This window comes from Gadus morhua, chromosome 3 (assembly GCF_902167405.1).
Source record: "Gadus morhua chromosome 3, gadMor3.0, whole genome shotgun sequence".
NCBI lineage: Eukaryota > Metazoa > Chordata > Actinopteri > Gadiformes > Gadidae > Gadus > Gadus morhua.
In genome coordinates this window covers 29,312,229-29,332,578 of record NC_044050.1, presented here as the reverse complement: position 1 = coordinate 29,332,578, position 20,350 = coordinate 29,312,229, and the positions used below count along the sequence as shown (strand labels likewise).

Sequence of the window (20,350 nt, the reverse complement as noted above, 5' to 3'; positions counted from 1 at the left end):
CCCCCCCCCCCCCCCCCCCCCCCCCCCCCCCCCCCCCCCCCCCCCCCCCCCCCCCCCCCCCCCCCCCCCCCCCCCCCCCCCCCCCCCCCCCCCCCCCCCCCCCCCCCCCCCCCCCCCCCCCCCCCCCCCCCCCCCCCCCCCCCCCCCCCCCCCCCCCCCCCCCCCCCCCCCCCCCCCCCCCCTCCCCCCCCCCCCCCCCCCCCCCCCCCCCCCCCCTCTCTCCAGCGGGGAGTCTGGTGCGGGGAAGACAGAGAACACCAAGAAGGTGATCCAGTACCTGGCTGTGGTGGCCTCCTCACACAAGGGCAAGAAGGAGACCAGCGCCGTAAGTCCTCACTCGCCCCCACCCCCCGTGTGTGTGTCTGTGTGTGTGTTGTTGTGTGTTCCAAAAGACGGGACTCGTTGTGCAGTGTCCCTCGTGTTGAGCGGTGAACTGCGCGCGTTTAACTCTGTGTGTCGCCATTTCCTTCAAATAGCAGCAGGCAGGAGTTCAGTTGGCCTACGTGAGTAAAGAGAACCCCCTCTGGCGTGTGTTTTGGTGTGTCGTTCCGTGTGGCGTGGTGTGTGTGTGTGTGTGTGTTCCTTATCCAGGCTAGACCCTGCATGCATCAGTAGTTTCACTCTGGATGAAAAAACGAATTACAATCTGTTTGAAATAGCTCGGGTCCTTCACTCAGACTGTTTAGTCTCCCCATTCCTCCCCCGTTTTACCATAACAGGATCTGCATCTCTTTGGAACAACATGCGGTCATTACCGATGGCATGCTGCTCCAACCCCCCCCCCCCCCTCCCCCCCCCAAGTCACTTCACATGGCTGTGAGCCCGCTCCATCAAAAGCCCATTTCTGTTTGATGCAGCGGGTTTATCAACCGTTTGGTTCTGGTCCACCTCACAACAGAGCGATGATGTTGGCGTTGGTGTTTCAGAACCAGCCTTCCCCTGCTGGGGTGGGACCTGCGCCTCTCCAGCACGGGGAAGGGTCCACCCTAGACGTGTAGCAAGCGATACTAAACCAGGCACCGTGTGAGCATGCCCGTTCGCTCTCCTCTCTCTCCATCATATTGTACCACAGCAATATGAGCTCCCACAGAGGTCCGTCGACCGTGTGGGTTTGCACAGTGTGGAGGTCAGCTGACCTTGAAGCCCTTTCCGACAGCAATGACCCCCCTGCTCCTCCTCCCTCGTGGAGGGGAGGAGGAATGGGTCACATGACACGCATGTTGTTATCGTGCTGGGGTTCCTGGCGATAGGCTGAGCCCCTGTCAGTGTCAAACACTCCTCGGTCATGTGTGTGCGAGCACAAGGCCACTCGTTCATCATGTGCGGACAGAACTACAGCCCTGGAGTCCTTTCTCCTCCTCAACCCTACTTATGGGGGCGATCCATCTTTATCTCTGCTCCTTATTGTTTCTGACCCTCTGCTGTTTGTCTTTCCTATGTCTCTCCAGCATGCTCACTTCCTCCCTTCAACCCTCTGTCGGAGTGCCAAAACTGAGATAATCTTTTCCCTCTCTCTCTCTCTTCCTCTCTCTGTTTTTGTTCTCTCTCTCTCTCTCTCTCTCTCTCTCTCTCTCTCTCTCTCTCTCTCCCTCTCTCTCTCTCCCTCTTCCTCTCTCTTCCTCTCTGCTTCCGGCTCTATCTCGTTCTCTCCTTCCTCGGGTCCTGGTAGGGTCTGAGGCCGTGAAGACTCAGCTCTCTTTCCTCTGCCAGCTCCTCGCTGTCAGCTGGTCTGTACCCTTCCTTCTTTTCTTAACCTTTCAGAGCAAAAGTTCACATTAAGTCATTCAGCAGGTCAGCAGATTACAGGTGAGACTGGGAATAATCAATAAGGCAACAATCAATATCGGAGCAGACACAAAAAAATAAGTAGAATCCTCAGTTGTATGTGATAGAAGTACCATGAGCAGACACAACATACCTCATTCTGTGTTTTTCTGTGTAGTCTTTTTCAAGAGAGAGAGACTGTGTCCGAGGGGGGGGCTACTGTACCTGACCTGTTGCCAGGCCGGTGCCTTTGATCAACTGGATTAGCTAAAGGCTAGAGGGATCTCTCTTTGATCAGCTCCATTAGCTAGATGCTAGGGGGATCATTTCACTTACTGAACATCAGTTCACCGACCAAATTGTGCGGTCAAAAGAGGAGCAAAAACACATCTCAAAAGATTTGTTTTTGTTTTACCGGTTAAGAATCCCTTAAAGAGATTAAGGGATTAGTACCATAGTGGAATCATCCTCAACTACTTTAGACAGGTACAATAACAGTTTAAAAACACAGCCCATCTCTCCTCTGAGATTCTCATTATCTAATATTAATCTACCACCACTCTCCCCTCCACACTAACACCCCTCATTGAATGTGTCATTGTGGATGGTAACGAACATGCCCGCATGTCCCGCTGTCTCCACCAGGGGGAGCTAGAGAAACAGCTCCTGCAGGCCAACCCCATCCTGGAGGCTTTCGGAAACGCCAAGACCATTAAAAACGATAATTCCTCCCGCTTTGTGAGTTTTTATCTTAGATTTATATTCTACTATCAAATTATTTTGATGGTGAAAGCTATTCATTAATTTTGTATTAGTTATTTATCGATTGTTGTATTGTGTCAATGTGAATTGAATAATGATTGAATTAACTATCACCTGCTTAATTTTATCTTCCAGGGTAAATTTATTCGTATCAACTTTGATGTGACCGGCTATATCGTCGGAGCCAACATCGAGACTTGTATCCTACCAAAATACAAATGATTTACACCTCTTCCATCCACATGAACACTGCTGTGATCTTGTAAACACATGTCATCTTATTTTATACTCATGAGTTTGCAGTATTTCATCAGTGTTTATTTGTACATAATCTATACTAAAATGAATGAATGCCGTTAGCAATGTGGCTCAACAGAAGACCTATGGTGCTGGGTCTGCTTCAGTAAGCTTGAGGCCTAGGCAGCTCCTAAGTAGCTCCTAGGTAGCTCCTAGGTAGCTCCTAGCTAGCACCTAGGTTACTCCCTCATAGCTCCTGGGTCTCCTTTGTGTCTCCTTGACTCCTTCTCCTCCAGACTTGCTGGAGAAGTCTCGCTGCATCCGACAGGCCAAGACCGAGAGGGCCTTCCACATCTTCTACTACATGATCGCCGGAGCCAAGGACAAGGTCCGAGGTAAGGCGGAACGGTATGCTGCAGGGTTCGTATCTAGGAAGGAACGAACCAAACGTGTTCAGAATGAGTTGGAGCCGGTGACTCATGTTGTTGTGACCCACAAACTGACCCCCACCATCTTGGTTCCCCTCCAGAGGAGCTGCTGCTGGAGTCCTTCGCGAACTACCGCTTCCTGAGCTTCGGGAGCGTGGGGATCACGGGCCAGCAGGACGACGAGATGTACGAAGAGACCATGGAGGCCATGAGCATCATGGGGCTGACGGAGGAGGAGAGGATGGGTACGGACCCTCGGGGGGGCTCTCAGGGGGCCGCGTTCTACCTGGAGGCCCCCAGGGCTCCAAATGATAGCCAGCTACTGCTTGGAGACATGATGGGGAACGCAGGCTTCTCCTCTGTTTCCTCCTCTCTCCTCTCCTCTCCTCTCTCCTCTCCTCTCCTCTCTCCTCCTCTCTCCTCTTCTCTCCTCTCCTCCTCTCCTCCTCTCACCTCTTCTCTTCTCTTCTCCTCTCTCCTCTCCTCTCCTCTCCTCATCAGTCTAGTCCACTGTCTCCCATGGCCATCTCTACATTATGGGATGGTCCACCGTGGTCCCTGGTGGTTGTAGTCTTGTGTAAACCCTGTGGTCCTGTGTTCCTGCTCCAGGCATCATGAAGGTGTGCTCCGCCGTGATGCAGCTGGGGAACATTGAGTTCAAGAAGGAAAGGAACCAGGAGCAGGCCACCATGCCCGACAACACAGGTGAGACATGGAGCTACTGCTCCTACTGAGACATGGACCTACTGCTAGAACTACTATTAGAACTAGTTACGATGGACATACTGCTAGTTCTACTCCTACTACTGCTAGAACTCAATCCCATCCCATTCATGTGTTATAAACACAGATATGTCCCTAACTGTGAGTGAATGAGGGCTTTAGAGAAGATTTGAGAGTTGTCAACAGTGAGAGCAAAGAGGAGCAAGATTTTGAAGCTCAACAATTCAGTGTTGTTGAATTCAGTTTCTGACTGAATTCTCAGTCAGAAACGTGCCGGGCGCCGTCGTCAATCTAGATGGGTTATTAATCTGAGCGCTCTCCATCGCTCTGCCCCCCCCCCAGCCGCCCAGAAGGTGTGCCACCTGCAGGGCATCAACGTGACGGACTTCACCCGCGCCGTCCTCACCCCCCGCATCAAGGTCGGCCGCGAGGTGGTGCAGAAGGCCCAGACCAAGGAGCAGGTAGGAGGGGGGGGCTTCATGAGGTCACTTTGGACTCATTGGTTAATTTAGGTTGATCACGGTGCAGTGATAAAGTTGTGTTGTATCCGGTTTAATATTAACACACACACGTGTTTGTTTGTACGTGTGTGTATGTGCTCCGGTGTGTGTGCGTGAATGTGTGTGTGTATATGCTCATGCTTTTTTGTGTGTGTGTGTGTGTGCGTGTGCGTGTGCGTGTGCGTGTGCGTGTGTGTGTGTGTGTGTGTGTGTGTGTGTGTGTGTGTGTGTGTGTGTGTGTGTGTGTGTGTGCTCCTGTATGTGTGTGTGTGTGTGTGCTCCTGTGTGTGTGTGTGTGTGTGTGTGTGTGTGTGTGTGTGTGTGTGTGTGTGTGTGTGTGTGTGTGTGTGTGTGTGCGTGCGTGTGCGTGTGCGTGTGCGTGTGTGCCAGGCGGACTTTGCCATCGAGGCCCTGGCCAAGGCCATGTTCGAGCGGCTGTTCCGCTGGATCCTGATGAAGGTGAACAAGGCCCTGGACAAGACCAAGAGGCAGGGGGCCTCCTTCCTGGGCATCCTCGACATCGCAGGCTTCGAGATCTTTGAGGTATGATCACAGACTCACACACACACACACAACACACACACACACACACACACACACACACACACACACACACACACACACACACACACACACACACACCCTACATCACTAACCTGGGTGGGTGTGTTCTCCACCTCTGATCGGGGCCTGCTGATTGGTGGGTGTGTTGGTGGGTTTGTTCTCCCCCTCTGATTGGTGGGTGTGTTGATGGTGGGTGTGTTCTCCCCCTCCTGATTGGTGGGTGTGTTGATGGTGGGTGTGTTCTCCCCCTCCTGATTGGTGGGTGTGTTGATGGTGGGTGTGTTCTCCACCACCTGATTGGTGGGTGTGTTGATGGTGGGTGTGTTCTCCCCCTCCTGATTGGTGGGTGTGTTGATGGTGGGTGTGTTCTCCACCACCTGATTGGTGGGTGTGTTGATGGTGGGTGTGTTCTCCCCCTCCTGATTGGTGGGTGTGTTGATGGTGGGTGTGTTCTCCCCCTCCCCAGGACAACTCCTTTGAGCAGCTGTGCATCAACTACACCAATGAGCGGCTTCAGCAGCTGTTCAACCACACCATGTTCGTGCTGGAGCAGGAGGAGTACCAGAGGGAGGGCATCGACTGGAACTTTATCGACTTCGGCCTGGACCTGCAGCCCTGCATCGAGCTCATCGAGAGACCCGTGAGTCCTGCCTTCACACACACACACACACACATAGACACACACACATACACACACACACACACACACACATACACACACACACACAGTGTCCCTAGTTCATGTGTTGAGCGCCACCTGGAGGAGCAGGGAAGTAGCGACGCTAGGAACAGGGACATCTGTTAAGAGCGCCTTCTTTTATAAATTAGAATATTGATATTTTGCGCCAGCGTATCGATTCTCCTATCGCACGAAGAAAGGCGGCGACATACCGCTGTATCGATATTTTGTCCCGCCCCCACTACCTAAGTGGTCGGTATGAGATCATGGGGAGGATGGTCTCACCTGGATCCGCCGTCTCTTCCAGAACAACCCCCCCGGCATCCTGGCCCTGCTCGACGAGGAGTGCTGGTTCCCCAAGGCCACAGACATCTCCTTCGTGGAGAAGCTGATGAACACACAGGGGAACCACGTCAAATTCTCCAAGCCCAAGCAGCTCAAAGACAAGACAGAGTTCGCTGTGCTTCACTACGCTGGGAAGGTACGTAGATAGATATACATATGGATAGATATCTAGATGTACAGAAAGACAGATAGACAGATTGATAGACAGACGGATAGACAGACGGATAGAAAGACAGACGGAGAGACGGACGGACGGACGGACGGACGGACGGACGGACGGACGGACGGACGGACGGACGGACGGACGGACGGACAGACAGATGTTTCAGTGCTGTCCTATGTCCATCCTGTCGCTGTGTAGGTGTGCTACAATGCCACGGCCTGGCTGACGAAGAACATGGACCCCCTGAACGACAACGTCACCAACCTGCTCAACAGCTCCTCCAGCCCCTTCGTACAGGACCTCTGGAAAGATGGTGAGAGTCCTTCGATAACCCTTCTGCTCCTATAGCTGTCTTCAATAGGACCTCTGGAAAGATGGTGGGAGCATGCTGACTCGTCCTAGCCTTCTGTCTTCTTGTTAATCACCAGTTTTTAATCAGCAAGTTCTTAGCGAGGTGATCGTGCGTTGTTAACCAGCTGTTCTTAACGAGGTTATCATCGTGTGTTAATCAGCTGTTCTTAACGAGGTGATCGTGTGTTGTTAATCAGCCGTTCTTAACGAGTCGATCGTGTGTTGTTAATCAGCTGTTCTTAACGAGGTGATCGTGTGTTGTTAACCAGCTGTTCTTAACGAGGCGATCGTGTGTTGTTAATCAGCTGTTCTTAACGAGGTGATCGTGTGTTGTTAACTAGCTGTTCTTAACGAGGTTATAATTGTGTGTTAATCAGCTGTTCTTTACGAGGAGATCATGTGTTGTTAATGAGTCCGTTCTATACGAGGTGATCGTGTGTTGTTAACCAGTCCGTTCTTAACGAGGTGATCGTGCTGTGTTAATCAGCTGACAGAGTGGTTGGCCTGGAGACCATCGCCAAGATGTCCGACTCCTCGATGCCCAGCTCCTCCAAGACCAAGAAGGGGATGTTCCGCACCGTGGGGCAGCTCTACAAGGAGTCCCTGACCAAGCTGATGACCACGCTGCACAACACGCAGCCCAACTTCGTCCGCTGCATCATCCCCAACCACGAGAAGAGGGTGAGGATCGGACGCCGGACACCAGGGATGTCCTCATGTCGGTTCAATGAACGAGTAGACATGTCGCCGCATGTGCCTTTTCTAAAGAAGAGGCACGTGTTTGCGGCAACTTGTGGTGCGCGGCTGCGCGCAGTGTTCCGCGAGCATGCCGACATTCTCACGCCAGCACGCCGAGTTCCAAGTCCCTGCGCTGCTTTGAGGTCGACTTGCGATTAGTTGGGTTGTGAAAAATGGCGCCCCCTGTCGCCGAAGAGTTCCTTTTAATTTTTGGAGACCTGCTTACACGCGGTTTCTAAACGTGTACCAACTTTTGACAACCCTCAGTTGTTTGCCTTCGGCACGGTTGAAGTCAACGTTTTTTCCCGATTTAGTTCCATTGTAAAAAGTCCCAATGAACAAAAATATTATCGTTTTTTTTATCATCAATCCTGTTCTCTTCTGTAATTTACCATATGGTGTATTATTTGATTTGTGTGGCACAAAAACAAACCTGTTCAACATCTGACTTGGATGAAACACTAAAAGGAAAGTGCTGCTGATAATATCCTCAACGTTTGTGTGAATTTACTGGTCGTGGACCAACCTGCTGATTCATGAAGGAGATTCCCTGCTGTAGCTCTCATCGGTCTCACTGACGTGGAGCCCTTCCGTCTGTCCCCTCCTCTGTGTTCAGGCGGGTAAGCTGGACGCTGTGCTGGTGCTGGACCAGCTCAGGTGCAACGGTGTGCTGGAGGGGATCCGTATCTGCAGACAGGGCTTCCCCAACAGGATCCTCTTCCAGGAATACCGCCAGCGGTACGTTGGAGCCGTAGACATTAAGCACACGCCGCTTTAAACAACGCAGGGTGTTGTGTTTGCATTTTTTCATTCTTGACGTCTTGTTGCTGCTGTGTTGAGGTGTATGGCTGTGAATGGCTGGTGTGTAGCCTAAGCATTGTACTCTTGTACTCTTGTGTACTATAATAAGATGTATTAAAAGTAATTGTCATAAGTGATTGACAGTCGGTGTGTGGTATTCGGGACCTTTTCTCCTCCCCCATACGTTCTCCCTGTCCTCCTTCTTCTTCCCACCCCTCAGTTATGAGATCCTGGCTGCGAACGCCATCCCTAAAGGCTTCATGGATGGAAAGCAGGCCTGCTGCCTCATGGTAAAGTCATGATACACTGAACGCCTCTGTACTCACAGCCTGCAGTAGAGCTGCACACTTAACTCCAGATTAATACGAATCATGATTCTGGCAAAATCAATCAAACATTAAGCACAGCTGCAGTTACATTAAAACATTTACAACTCAGTGACAACAGAATACGAATGGAATCAATAAAGGTTATTAACAGTGAATAATCCCAAACACAATGCCCTAGTCTGCAGTATTCATGTGTCATATATTAATATATGAATCATATATGAAATATTAAAGCTTAATCTTTCTAAACTCCCCTATATGTGTTGTGTTATTATGAGTCTGACTGTATTTTACGTGATACTTTATCACTTGCTGTTGCCCTTAACCTTCTCCCCTTCTCCTTCTCCTTCTCCTTCTCCTTCTCTCTCTCCTTCTCCTTCTCTCTCTCCTTCTCTCCCTCCTTCTCTCTCTCCTTCTCCTTCTCTCTCTCCTTCTCCTTCTCCTTCTCCTTCTCCTTCTCTCTCTCCTTCTCCTTCTCCTTCTCCTCCCTCTCTCTCTCTCTCCTTCTCTCTCTCCTTCTCCTTCTCCTTCTCCTTCTCCTTCTCCTTCTCCTTCTCCTTCTCCTTCTCCTTCTCCTTCTCTCTCTCCTTCTCCTTCTCTCTCTCCTTCTCCTTCTCCTTCTCCTTCTCCTTCTCCTTCTCCTTCTCCTTCTCCTTCTCTCTCTCCTTCTCTCTCTCCTTCTCTCTCTCCTTCTCCTTCTCTGTGTCTGCAGATCAAACATCTGGACCTGGACCCCAACCTGTACCGGATCGGCCAGAGTAAGATCTTCTTCAGGACGGGCGTGTTGGCCCAGCTTGAGGAGGAGAGGGACCTGAAGATCACCGTGGTGATCATCGCCTTCCAGTCGCAGGCCAGAGGCTTCCTGGCCAGGAAGTACGTCCAAGCTTCTCACCGCCAGGAGTGGCGTTGTGTTGTCCTGTTAAATCAGGATTATTTTACTTTCCTTGTCAGTAGCCTCAGTATATGCATGTTGTTGTATGTATCATAATTCAACATCATATAATGAGAATTTTAGCTAAATAATTGCAACATAATCACGATAATAATAATAATCATTATCATACTAGTTGTATTTTTTTTTCATCTATCTATTACTTTTGATTAGATATGACTTTCTCCTTCCTGATACCGATGCTGATTCCTGAACTTGAGTATCAGCCGATTTTAGGCAGATTTCCAATCCTGGTATCAGCATCGGAACAACTCTACTTTTTACCATCGTCTACAACGTATTGTCCGATGCATTGTGCGTCTCTCCCAGGGCGTTCTCAAAGAGGCAGCAGCAGCTGACGGCCATGAAGGTGATCCAGAGGAACTGCGCCGCCTACCTGAAGCTCAGGAACTGGCAGTGGTGGAGGCTGTTCACCAAGGTCAGGAGACAGGCCCCATAATGCATCACATGGAGAGCGTCCCTCCATCGGTCTCTAACCCCTGTTGTACTGGTCTCTCTCCCCCCCTCGTCCTCTAACCCCTGTTGTACTGGTCTCTCTCCCTCCATCGGCCTCTAACCCCTGTTGTACTTGTCTCTCTGCTGGTCTCTCTGCTGGTCTCTCTGCGTGCTGCAGGTCAAGCCTCTGCTCCAGGTGACCCGGCAGGAGGAGGAGATGGGCATGAAGGACGAGGAGCTGAAGAGCGCCAAGGAGGTCGCCGTGAAGTTTGAGTTTGAGCTGAAGGAGATCAGCCTGAAGCACACGTCGGTAAGCAGCCCCGCACACAAACCCATCCAATCTGCACGGTGATGTCAGGGTTTTATGGTGATATAAAGGCTGCAAATCAATGTCACTCTTTCCTGCATTTTAAACCTGTGGGTTCATTAGTTTAGCATCCTCAAACCCATAATCGTACACAAAACATTCATGTACTGTTCATAAAACGAGCAGAACCAGAGAGAACCCAGAGAGGAGGCGACAGGGGGAAGTGGGGTCGCGGCTTCAGTTGTGGGGTTCAGTTGTGTTGCTCACCCTGCCTCTGCCCTCACCTTGCTCCTCCTCCTCCTCCACCCTGCTCCTCCTCCTCCACCCTGCTCCTCTTCCTCCTCCTCCACCCTGCTCCTGCTCCTCCTCCTCCACCCTCCTCCTCCTCCTCCACCCTGCTCCTGCTCCTCCTCCTCCTCCACCCTGTTCCTCCTCCTCCACCCTGCTCCTCCTCAGGTCCTGGAGGAGAGGAACGCGCTCCAGGAGCAGCTCCAGGCCGAGACGGAGCTGTATGCCGAGGCCGAGGAGATGAGGGTGCGTCTGGGCGCCAAGAAGCAGGAGCTGGAGGAGATCCTCCACGAGATGGAGGCGCGGCTGGAGGAGGAGGAGGACCGCGCCCAGGCCCTCATGGTGGACAAGAAGAAGATGCAGCAGCAGATGCAGGTCAGGCTCGCCTCCTTCATCTCTCGTCTTGCCTTAAAGGGTCTTGGTGGTTGTTTTCTAGAGAGCTGGAGGGCAGACATCCTAAGATGCTGATGCATTGATGAAGAATAACTTGTTTTTAGGACAGAACACATCGGACATATAGAGGATGATCATGGGAAGATACCGGCAGCAAAGTTACCAAGAATATATTCAGTAAGAAAATGGGTGAACAAGATTCATGTTGGGGAACTTTCACATTGTGGATAGTTACAAAGGTACCAAAGGTGAGGGGGAGTGAAGCTCTCCATCGGGGAGAGTTTAGGATTGGTCAGGGCAGAAGTCAGCCGTGGCGATAGGGACCAAGTTGAACTGCAATACACTAACGGGGAAGTGGACATGTCTGCAACTCTACAAGCAAGGCTGCAAGACGGTTAAAGGAATCGACACAACAAAGAAGTCTCTAGGTCCATGGAGAATGTATGCAATTCCTTTTAAATTGACTAGCAATTATACAAACAAGGTTAATATAATTTGTATATAATTGTATATTATGGTTATGATGGATATTTCCACGACGTACATGCCTGGGTTCATCATGACCTCGCTGCTGAATGATGTGAACACTGATGCTGAACCCTCGGGCTGCAGGACCTGGAGGAACACCTCGAGGAGGAAGAGGACGCGCGGCAGAAGCTCCAGCTGGAGAAGGTCACCTGCGAAGGGAAGATCAAGAAGCTGGAGGACGACGTGTTGGTGATGGAGGACCAGAACAACAAGCTGTGCAAGGTACGCTCGCTTCGTCAAGGTACGCTCGCTACGTCAAGGTACGCTCGCTTCGTCAAGGTACGCTCGCTACGTCAAGGTACGCTCGCTACGTCAAGGTACGCTCGCTACGTCCAGGTACGCTCGCTACGTCAAGGTACGCTCGCTACGTCAAGGTACGCTCGCTTCGTCAAGGTACGCTCGCTACGTCAAGGTACACTCGCTACGTCAAGGTACGCTCGCTACGTCAAGGTACACTCGCTACGTCAAGGTACGCTCGCTACGTCAAGGTACACTCGCTACGTCAAGGTACGTGGCTACGTCAAGGTACCGTGGCTACGTCAAAGTACCGTGGCTACGTCAAAGTACCGTGGCTACGTCAAAGTACCGTGGCTACGTCAAGGTACGCTCGCTACGTCAACGTACCGTAGCTACGTCAAGGTACGCTCGCTACGTCAACGTACCGTGGCTACGTCAAGGTACGCTCGCTTCGTCAAGGTACGCTCGCTACGTCAAGGTACGCTCGCTACGTCAAGGTACGCTCGCTACGTCAAGGTACGCTCGCTACGTCAAGGTACGCTCGCTACGTCAAGGTACGCTCGCTACGTCAAGGTACGCTCGCTTCGTCAAGGTACGCTCGCTACGTCAAGGTACACTCGCTACGTCAAGGTACGCTCGCTACGTCAAGGTACACTCGCTACGTCAAGGTACGTGGCTACGTCAAGGTACCGTGGCTACGTCAAAGTACCGTGGCTACGTCAAAGTACCGTGGCTACGTCAAAGTACCGTGGCTACGTCAAGGTACGCTCGCTACGTCAAGGTACGGTCGCTACGTCAAGGTACGCTCGCTTCGTCAAGGTACGCTCGCTACGTCAAGGTACACTCGCTACGTCAAGGTACGTGGCTACGTCAAGGTACCGTGGCTACGTCAAGGTACCGAGGCTACGTCTCTCTACGTCTTCTCCGTAGACCGGGACGCCGTTCGTTATGACATGTGACCTTTTACCCTTGGATTAAAGTTGTGGAAAGTGGTGGTGGTGTGAACTGATAGTATCTATGCAGGTTATGCATCCCTTAAAGCAGTGATGTCATGCCACCAGGTGTGAGTGTGATAAGCCCTAGCCCTCACCTGTTGAGATGAGATAGATGTTTGGATTGGATTTGATGTTACATCGCCTGTGTTTGTGGACGGGTAGGAGAGGAAGCTGATGGAGGAGAGGATCGCAGACTTCAGCACCAACCTGGCTGAGGAGGAGGAGAAGTCCAAGAACCTCACCAAGCTGAAGAACAAACACGAGTCCATGATCTCTGAGCTTGAGGGTAAACATCACGCTTATACTGCTCCATTATCCTGCACTTACCTTAAACCAAGGCCCTGTTACCTTCATCACTCGGGCTTGGAATCGTTTGATCTGCTGCGTCTTTTTATCTCTAAATCAATGTGATTTGTGGGGAAAAAGGCGAAAAACATCACATTTGGAACCATGAATCCACACAACAAGCCTACCTCGCCTCAGTCCACGTCTCTCCGTGCCACTGACCTCCTGACCTCCTGACCCTCTGACCTCCTGACCCTCTGACCTCCTGACCCTCTGACCTCCTGACCCTCTGACCTCCTAACCTCCTGATGTGCCCTGACTCCTCCCCCAGTCCGCCTGAAGAAGGAGGAGAAGGGTCGCCAGGAGCTGGACAAGGTGAAGCGGAAGCTGGAGGCGGAGTCCAACGACCTCCAGGAGCAGCTGGCCGACCTTCAGGCCCAGATCGCCGAGCTCAAGGCCCAGCTGGCCAAGAAGGAGGAGGAGCTGCAGACGGCGCTGGCCAGGTGAGACGAGCAGCGACATCCTGTTGCTTTAAAGTGATCCGTTCATTACTGGAGTAGAATCTGCTGTACTGTACAACCAAGGTAGTCTTTAGAAACCAAACTAAAACTGTAGCATTCAAATTACTCTGCGGTTGAAATTCCATATTAAAATGCGATTAAATAAAACACTCTTACAGTTATAGTCATTTCAACACCTTACCATACTCCGTGTTATTATGTCCGTTCTATAATACAAGGATAACTTGAACGTGACACAAGAAAGCAGGTCGAGAGGTTTAAATCCATTTTAACTCTGATTCACTAGCACCAGGACGATGTTACACTGAACAGGTGCCGTAGAGCGCCCCCCTCAGGCATGGAGTAACAATGCATACTGATGACCATCCATGGCATACGTAACACATGTGTTCTCTCACCGTCCTCCAGGCTAGAGGACGAGACGGCGCAGAAGAATAACGCGCTGAAGAAGATCCGGGAGCTGGAGGGCCACATCTCAGACCTGCAGGAGGACCTGGACTCTGAGCGAGTCGCCCGCAACAAGGCGGAGAAGACCAAGAGGGACCTGGGCGAGGAGCTGGAGGCCCTGAAGTCTGAGCTGGAGGACACCCTGGACAGCACCGCAACGCAGCAGGAGCTCAGGTCAGACCCGCCGGCCACGCCCCTTTAGAGCCCGCTGGCCACGCCCCTTTAGAGGCAGAGCCGCATGCCACACCCACTTGGAGGCATAGCCCGCTGACCACGTCCCTTTAGACCCCGCTGGCCACGCCCCTTCAGAGGCAGAGACCGATGGCCACGCCCCTTTAGAGTCAGAACCCGCAGGCCACGCCCACTTGGAGGCATAGACCGCTGGCCACTGTACCGACAGAGATATATTGTTGTTTCTCTTTCTCCTGACAAATGGAATTATTGTAAGTCGCGTTGGATAAAAGCATCTGCTAAACGCCCTGAATGAAAAATGTAAAATGTAAATGTCTTTATTACGCTGAAATATAATAAGTATTTCCTATCCATCTCCTCATCTACCTCCACGTGTGCTCCTATCTGTATTCACTGTGAACCCATGCGCTCCCCGTCTCAGAGCCAAGCGGGAGCACGAGGTGACCACGCTGAAGAAGGCCATGGAGGAGGAGAACCGCACCCACGAGGCCGTGGTCCACGAGATGAGGCAGAAGCAGACGCAGGTGGTGGAGGAGCTGACGGAGCAGCTGGAGCAGTCCAAACGGGTACGTCGCCCCCCCACAGTACCCTGTCAATGAGAACCCCTCCGTCAGGACGCTCTGGGGTCTAGAATAGCCGCTTCTTGCCTAGAACAAGAGCGAGTGAGCATCACCTGCTGACTCCTCTCCTGACCTGCAGGTGAAGTCCACCCTGGAGAAGGCCAAGCAGGCGCTGGAGAAGGAGACGTCAGACCTGACGATAGAGGTCCGCACGCTGGCCACGGCCAAACAGGACGTGGAGCACAAGAGGAAGAAGGTGGAGGGTCAGCTGACCGACCTGCAGGTCCGCTTCACCGACAGCGAGAAGCAGAAGGGAGAGCTGGGCGAGCGCTGCAGCAAGATCACGGTCAGAACCGTTCATTCATATACATATACAGTACATATATATATTCTAGATATTCTTCTGATTGTTGGATTAAATCATAAATGTCATGAATACAGGCCTGTTAAGCCCTTTGAGACTGTACCTGAACAAATACAGTTTAATTTAATTTAATTTTATTGATTAAACGTTGAACTTATTCTGACTCTACTGCTGTCTGAGGCCGTGAGTGTTTGTCCTGTTCTTACGCCACGTCCGTGTGTCCTGTTCTGAGACAAAGAGTGTGTCCTGTTGTCTTCCTGCAGATCGAGCTGGAGTCGGTGACCGTCCTCCTGAACGAAGCCGAGGGCAAGAACATCAAACTCAGCAAAGACGTCTCGACTTTCTCCGCCCAGGTCCAGGACACTCAGGTCAGTGTGAGGCGGGAGAAAGCCCCTCCGGGGGGTCCGGCGTCTGACTGAAGCTGAGGTGTTCACCGCTGACCCCCCCTCTGTGTGTTCATCAGGAGCTCCTGGCTGAGGAGACCCGGCAGAAGCTCCAATTCTCCACCAAGCTGCGGCAGGCGGAGGACGACAAGAACAGCCTGCAAGACCAGCTGGACGAGGAGGTGGAGGCCAAGAGGAACGTGGAGAGACACGTCTCCACCCTCAACATCCAGGTGAGAGAGGGCACACACACAGGGGGCACTCAGGGTGAGATGTTATTTTAATATGCCTTTTAAATGGCAGATTATTCAATTATTAAAACTGATTCTCTTCTTCTTCTTCTTCTTCTCCTCCTCCTCCTTCTCCTCCTCCTCCTCCTCCTCCTCCTCCTCCTCCTCCTCCTTCTTCTTCTTCTTCTTCTTCTTCTTCTTCTGCTTCTTCTGCTTCTTCTCCTCCTCCCTCTCCTTCCCCATCTCCATCTCCTTCTTCTCGTTATGTCCTCAGCTGTCGGACTCCAAGAAGAAGCTGGACGAGATGACTGGGAACGTGGAGCTGCTGGAGGAAGGCAAGAAGCGTCTGCAGAGGGATCTGGAGGCGGCCAACTCCGCGTTTGAGGAGAAGGCCTCCGCCTTCGACAAGCTGGAGAAGACCAGGAACCGTCTCGGACAGGAGCTAGAGGACATCATGATGGATCTGGACAACCAGCGGCAGAACGTGTCCAACCTGGAGAAGAAGCAGAAGAAGTTTGACCAGGTATGAGAGTTGCAAACAACAAATTTTGAAGTGATGGTGCATGTCTTTACAGAGAGCTTGATATCAGGGAAAGAGATTAGTGTTCAAAGGACGTTGTTCTATAAGTTATACGTTATATTATAGCATACTCAATGGACTTGTGGCTTTCTGTGGTCCCTGCTAGATGCTGGCCGAGGAGAAGAGCATCTCAAGCAAGTACGCTGATGAGCGAGACCGCGCGGAGGCGGAAGCCCGGGAGAAGGAGACCAAGGCGCTGTCCCTGGCCAGAGCCCTGGACGAGGCCCAGGACTCCCGCGAGGAGCTGGAGAGGGCCAACAAGAGCCTGAAGGCCGAGATGGAGGACCTGGTCAGCTCCAAGGACGACGTCGGCAAGAGTGTGAGTAGCGCTTTGGGGTGTTTTGCTCATTTTGATGTTTCACATTTTGGATGTGAAACATTCATTTTGATTGAGTCGATTTGACCTACAATGCACGATGGTAAATCGTCAAAAGAGATTCAGACAAAGGGTTCAGCATGTATCATTTCCTCCGGAGGAACCAATGTTTTGGGGTCTTTAACTCCGGAGAAACTAAGGCTAAAACGTCCAGTTATATGTTTTGTTGTTTCAGCATGAATCAGATCTTCCAGAAGAACCCATATTTTTGGGTCTGTCATTTCTGAGAAACGAAGGCCAAAACGTCCCGTTAAACGTTTTGCCGAGAATCCTAGACTTTGACCGAGCCCTGCTGACATTGGGGCTCACTCCCTCCCTCTCCTCCCAGGTCCATGAGCTGGAGAAGTCCAAGCGGGGCCTGGAGGCCCAGGTGGAGGAGATGAAGACCCAGCTGGAGGAGCTGGAGGACGAGCTGCAGGCGGCTGAGGACGGCAAGCTGCGGCTGGAGGTCAACATGCAGGCGCTCAAGGCCCAGTTTGAGAGGGACCTGCTCGGACGCGATGAGATGGGCGAGGAGAAGAAGAGGCAGCTGGTCAAGCAGGTATTAACTCAACGAGACCTCGGAGCTGAACGTCCTGGCGCTTAATGTACGCTCTTATTGTATGTTGTACGTCCTGGCGCCTAATGTACTCACTTATTGTGTGTTGTACCTCCTGCAACTTAATGTAAACACTTATTGTATGTTGTACGTCCTGGCGCTTGCATAAAATAGTACTTAGCATTGTGTAGCATCTTATCCTAGATATCCGTTTTTTATACGGGGAATGGGTTAACCTAGTGATGGTTAGTGCTTGGCACTTGGTTCTATGAACATCCTTACTGTAACGACAGAGATATAATGTTGTTTCTCTTTCTTCTGACAAATGTACTCATTGTAAGTCACTTTGGATAAAAGCGTCTGCTAGGCGCCCTCAATAAGTATGCTTAATGTAAATTAATCCTCATCCCTGAAAGTAATTTCCAGAACCAAACTGCATCTCAAAGCGTTTGCTCGTCTCTCAACAGGTGCGCGAACTGGAGACCGAGTTGGAGGACGAGCGCAAGCAGAGGACCCTCGCCGCCGCGGCCAAGAAGAAGCTGGAGGGAGACCTGAAGGACCTGGAGGGACATATCGAGACCTCCAACAAGGGCCGGGACGAGGCCGTCAAGCAGCTCAAGAAGATCCAGGTAGAGCAGACGTCCTCGGACTCGGGATCCTCTCTTCCTCCCCCCGCCGGGTACGGGTTTGCCTCACCGCGTCGTCGCTCTTGTCCCTCCCCAGCTCCAGATGAAGGACTACCAGAGGGAGCTGGAGGACGCCCACGCAGCCCGAGAGGAGGTGCTGACCACCGCCAAGGAGAGCGAGAAGAAGGCCAAGGGCCTGGAGGCGGAGCTCATGCAGCTGCAGGAGGTAACCTCCCCACCGTTACAGTGGATGGGAATGAGAGCTACTGCGTTAAGAAGCCGCAGACTCCTCTAACACACTGGTTCTCAAACCTTCTTTACTGGTGTACCCCCTCTGAGATATTGTCCCCCCCTTCACTGGCACAGAACTCTATTTTTCATGGATTCTCCTTGTTTTCAGATTTACAATTCAACCACTTGTCCATTTTCTCGATTTTCTATTATCCAGCTGTCAGAATTGAAGCTTTCTACATTTTCTGAGTACACCGTGCAGTACTCCAAAGTACCCCTAGGGGGACGCGGACCTCCATTTGCTAACCCCTGCCCTAACGGACGATGCGTTGCTCATGGGACTCTAGGATCTGGCGGCGGCTGACCGGGCGAGGAAGCAGGCGGAGGCGGAGCGCGACGAGCTGTCCGACGAGCTCGCCAGCAACTCCTCCGGGAAGTGAGTGGAGGCCACCCTTCGGATCGCCCGCAGCCCCGCTGCTGTGTGGCGATGCACTGCCGAGACGCGTGGGGGGTTCTGATTCTGACTGGGGGTGTTCGTGTCCTGTGCCCAGGTCTGCCCTGTCCGATGAGAAGCGCCGGCTGGAGGCTAAGATCTCCCAGCTGGAGGAGGAGCTTGAGGAGGAGCAGAGCAACTTGGAGATCGTCAACGACAGGCAGAGGAAGAGCACACAGCAGGTGACCAATCCACAGCAGCACGTGGTGCCTTTGGCCAGACCAGTTATTAGAGGACCCAGCCCACCTTAACCTCCTAATACAGTTACAGAACCCAGCCCACCTTAACATCCTAATAGTTACAGAACCCAGCCCACCTTAACCTCCTAATAAAGTTACAGAACCCAGCCCACCTTAACCTACCTAATACAGGTGGTAACCCAGCCCACCTTAACATCCTAATACAGTTACAGAACCCAGCCCACCTTAACATCCTAATACAGTTACAGAACCCAGCCCACCTTAACATCCTAATAGTTACAGAACCCAGCCCACCTTAACATCCTAATACAGTTACAGAACCCAGCCCACCTTAACCTCCTAATACAGTTACAGAACCCAGCCCACCTTAACATCCTAATACAGTTACAGAACCCAGCCCACCTTAACCTCCTAATAGTTACAGAACCCAGCCCACCTTAACCTCCTAATACAGTTACAGAACCCAGCCCACCTTAACCTCCTAATACAGTTACAGAACCCAGCCCACCTTAACATCCTAATACAGTTACAGAACCCAGCCCACCTTAACCTCCTAATACAGTTACAGAACCCAGCCCACCTTAACCTCCTAATAGTTACAGAACCCAGCCCACCTTAACCTCCTAATAGTTACAGAACCCAGCCCACCTTAACCTCCTAATACAGTTACAGAACCCAGCCCACCTTAACATCCTAATACAGTTACAGAACCCAGCCCACCTTAACATCCTAATACAGTTACAGAACCCAGCCCACCTTAACCTCCTAATACAGGTGGTGAACCCAGCCCACCTTAACCTCCTAATACAGTTACAGAACCCAGCCCACCTTAACCTCCTAATACAGTTACAGAACCCAGCCCACCTTAACCTCCTAATACAGTTACAGAACCCAGCCCACCTTAACATCCTAATACAGTTACAGAACCCAGCCCACCTTAACATCCTAATAGTTACAGAACCCAGCCCACCTTAACATCCTAATACAGGTGGAGAACCCAGCCCACCTTAACATCCTAATACAGTTACAGAACCCAGCCCACCTTAACATCCTAATACAGTTACAGAACCCAGCCCACCTTAATCTCCTAATACAGGTGGTGAACCCAGCCCACCTTAACCTCCTAATAGTTACAGAACCCAGCCCACCTTAACCTCCTAATACAGGTGGTGAACCCAGCCCACCTTAACATCCTAATACAGGTGGTGAACCCAGCCCACCTTAACCTCCTAATACAGGTGGTGAACCCAGCTCACCTTAACCTCCTAATACAGGTGGAGAACCCAGCCCACCTTAACCTCCCACTCCCCCCCCCCCACCCTCCCCTCCACCCGCAGGTGGAGCAGCTGAACAACGAGCTGCAGACGGAGCGCAGCACCTCCCAGAAGAACGAGAGCGCGCGGCAGCAGGCGGAGCGGCAGAACAAGGAGCTGAAGGCCAAGCTGCAGGAGATGGAGAACCAGGTCAAGTCCAAGTTCAAGAGCTCCATCTCCGTGCTGGAGGCCAAGGTGGCGCAGCTGGAGGAGCAGGTGGAGCAGGAGAACAGGTCAGTGCCCCACCTAGGTCCTCAGGTCCTATCACGTCAGTAGAATCCCTAACATCTGATTGGATGAGGCCACACACACAAAACTATTTGAATTTTATCCGTCATTTTTTACATCCGTGTCGTTCCTTAGGTGCTCTTTACATTTTATTTGTTATGATATATTGATCTGTATGAACCATATCCCTCCTTTTTAATGACTTTTAAGCTTTTAAAGTCCCATTAAAGGTCCCTTAAGTCCTTATAACTTAAAAGTCCTTAA

At 51.7% G+C, this 20,350-nt stretch overlaps 1 protein-coding gene across 3 annotated transcripts in view; it reads left to right on the top strand.

Annotated features, from left to right (window-relative positions):
• Positions 1-225: 225 nt before the first annotated feature.
• The window catches only part of LOC115539774 (myosin-11), a gene marked incomplete at its 5' end in the record, with an annotated part of 24,222 nt that continues 4,097 nt past the window's right edge, over positions 226-20,350 (top strand). For 2 of the 3 annotated variants that reach the window (XM_030350562.1, XM_030350564.1), the window contains 35 exon segments: positions 226-325; positions 477-503; positions 2,410-2,502; positions 2,662-2,725; positions 3,060-3,158; positions 3,293-3,436; positions 3,801-3,896; positions 4,257-4,375; positions 4,805-4,957; positions 5,445-5,618; positions 5,965-6,138; positions 6,364-6,478; positions 7,004-7,197; positions 7,871-7,992; positions 8,276-8,345; positions 9,097-9,257; positions 9,646-9,754; positions 9,950-10,081; positions 10,535-10,741; positions 11,372-11,509; positions 12,682-12,805; positions 13,136-13,307; positions 13,734-13,946; positions 14,386-14,530; positions 14,664-14,870; positions 15,152-15,256; positions 15,352-15,504; positions 15,776-16,024; positions 16,188-16,400; positions 16,786-16,998; positions 17,463-17,624; positions 17,719-17,847; positions 18,200-18,288; positions 18,404-18,527; positions 19,883-20,091. In XM_030350562.1, the coding sequence (XP_030206422.1) occupies positions 226-325; positions 477-503; positions 2,410-2,502; positions 2,662-2,725; positions 3,060-3,158; positions 3,293-3,436; positions 3,801-3,896; positions 4,257-4,375; positions 4,805-4,957; positions 5,445-5,618; positions 5,965-6,138; positions 6,364-6,478; positions 7,004-7,197; positions 7,871-7,992; positions 8,276-8,345; positions 9,097-9,257; positions 9,646-9,754; positions 9,950-10,081; positions 10,535-10,741; positions 11,372-11,509; positions 12,682-12,805; positions 13,136-13,307; positions 13,734-13,946; positions 14,386-14,530; positions 14,664-14,870; positions 15,152-15,256; positions 15,352-15,504; positions 15,776-16,024; positions 16,188-16,400; positions 16,786-16,998; positions 17,463-17,624; positions 17,719-17,847; positions 18,200-18,288; positions 18,404-18,527; positions 19,883-20,091 (4,998 nt within the window). 3 annotated transcript variants of the gene reach the window in all.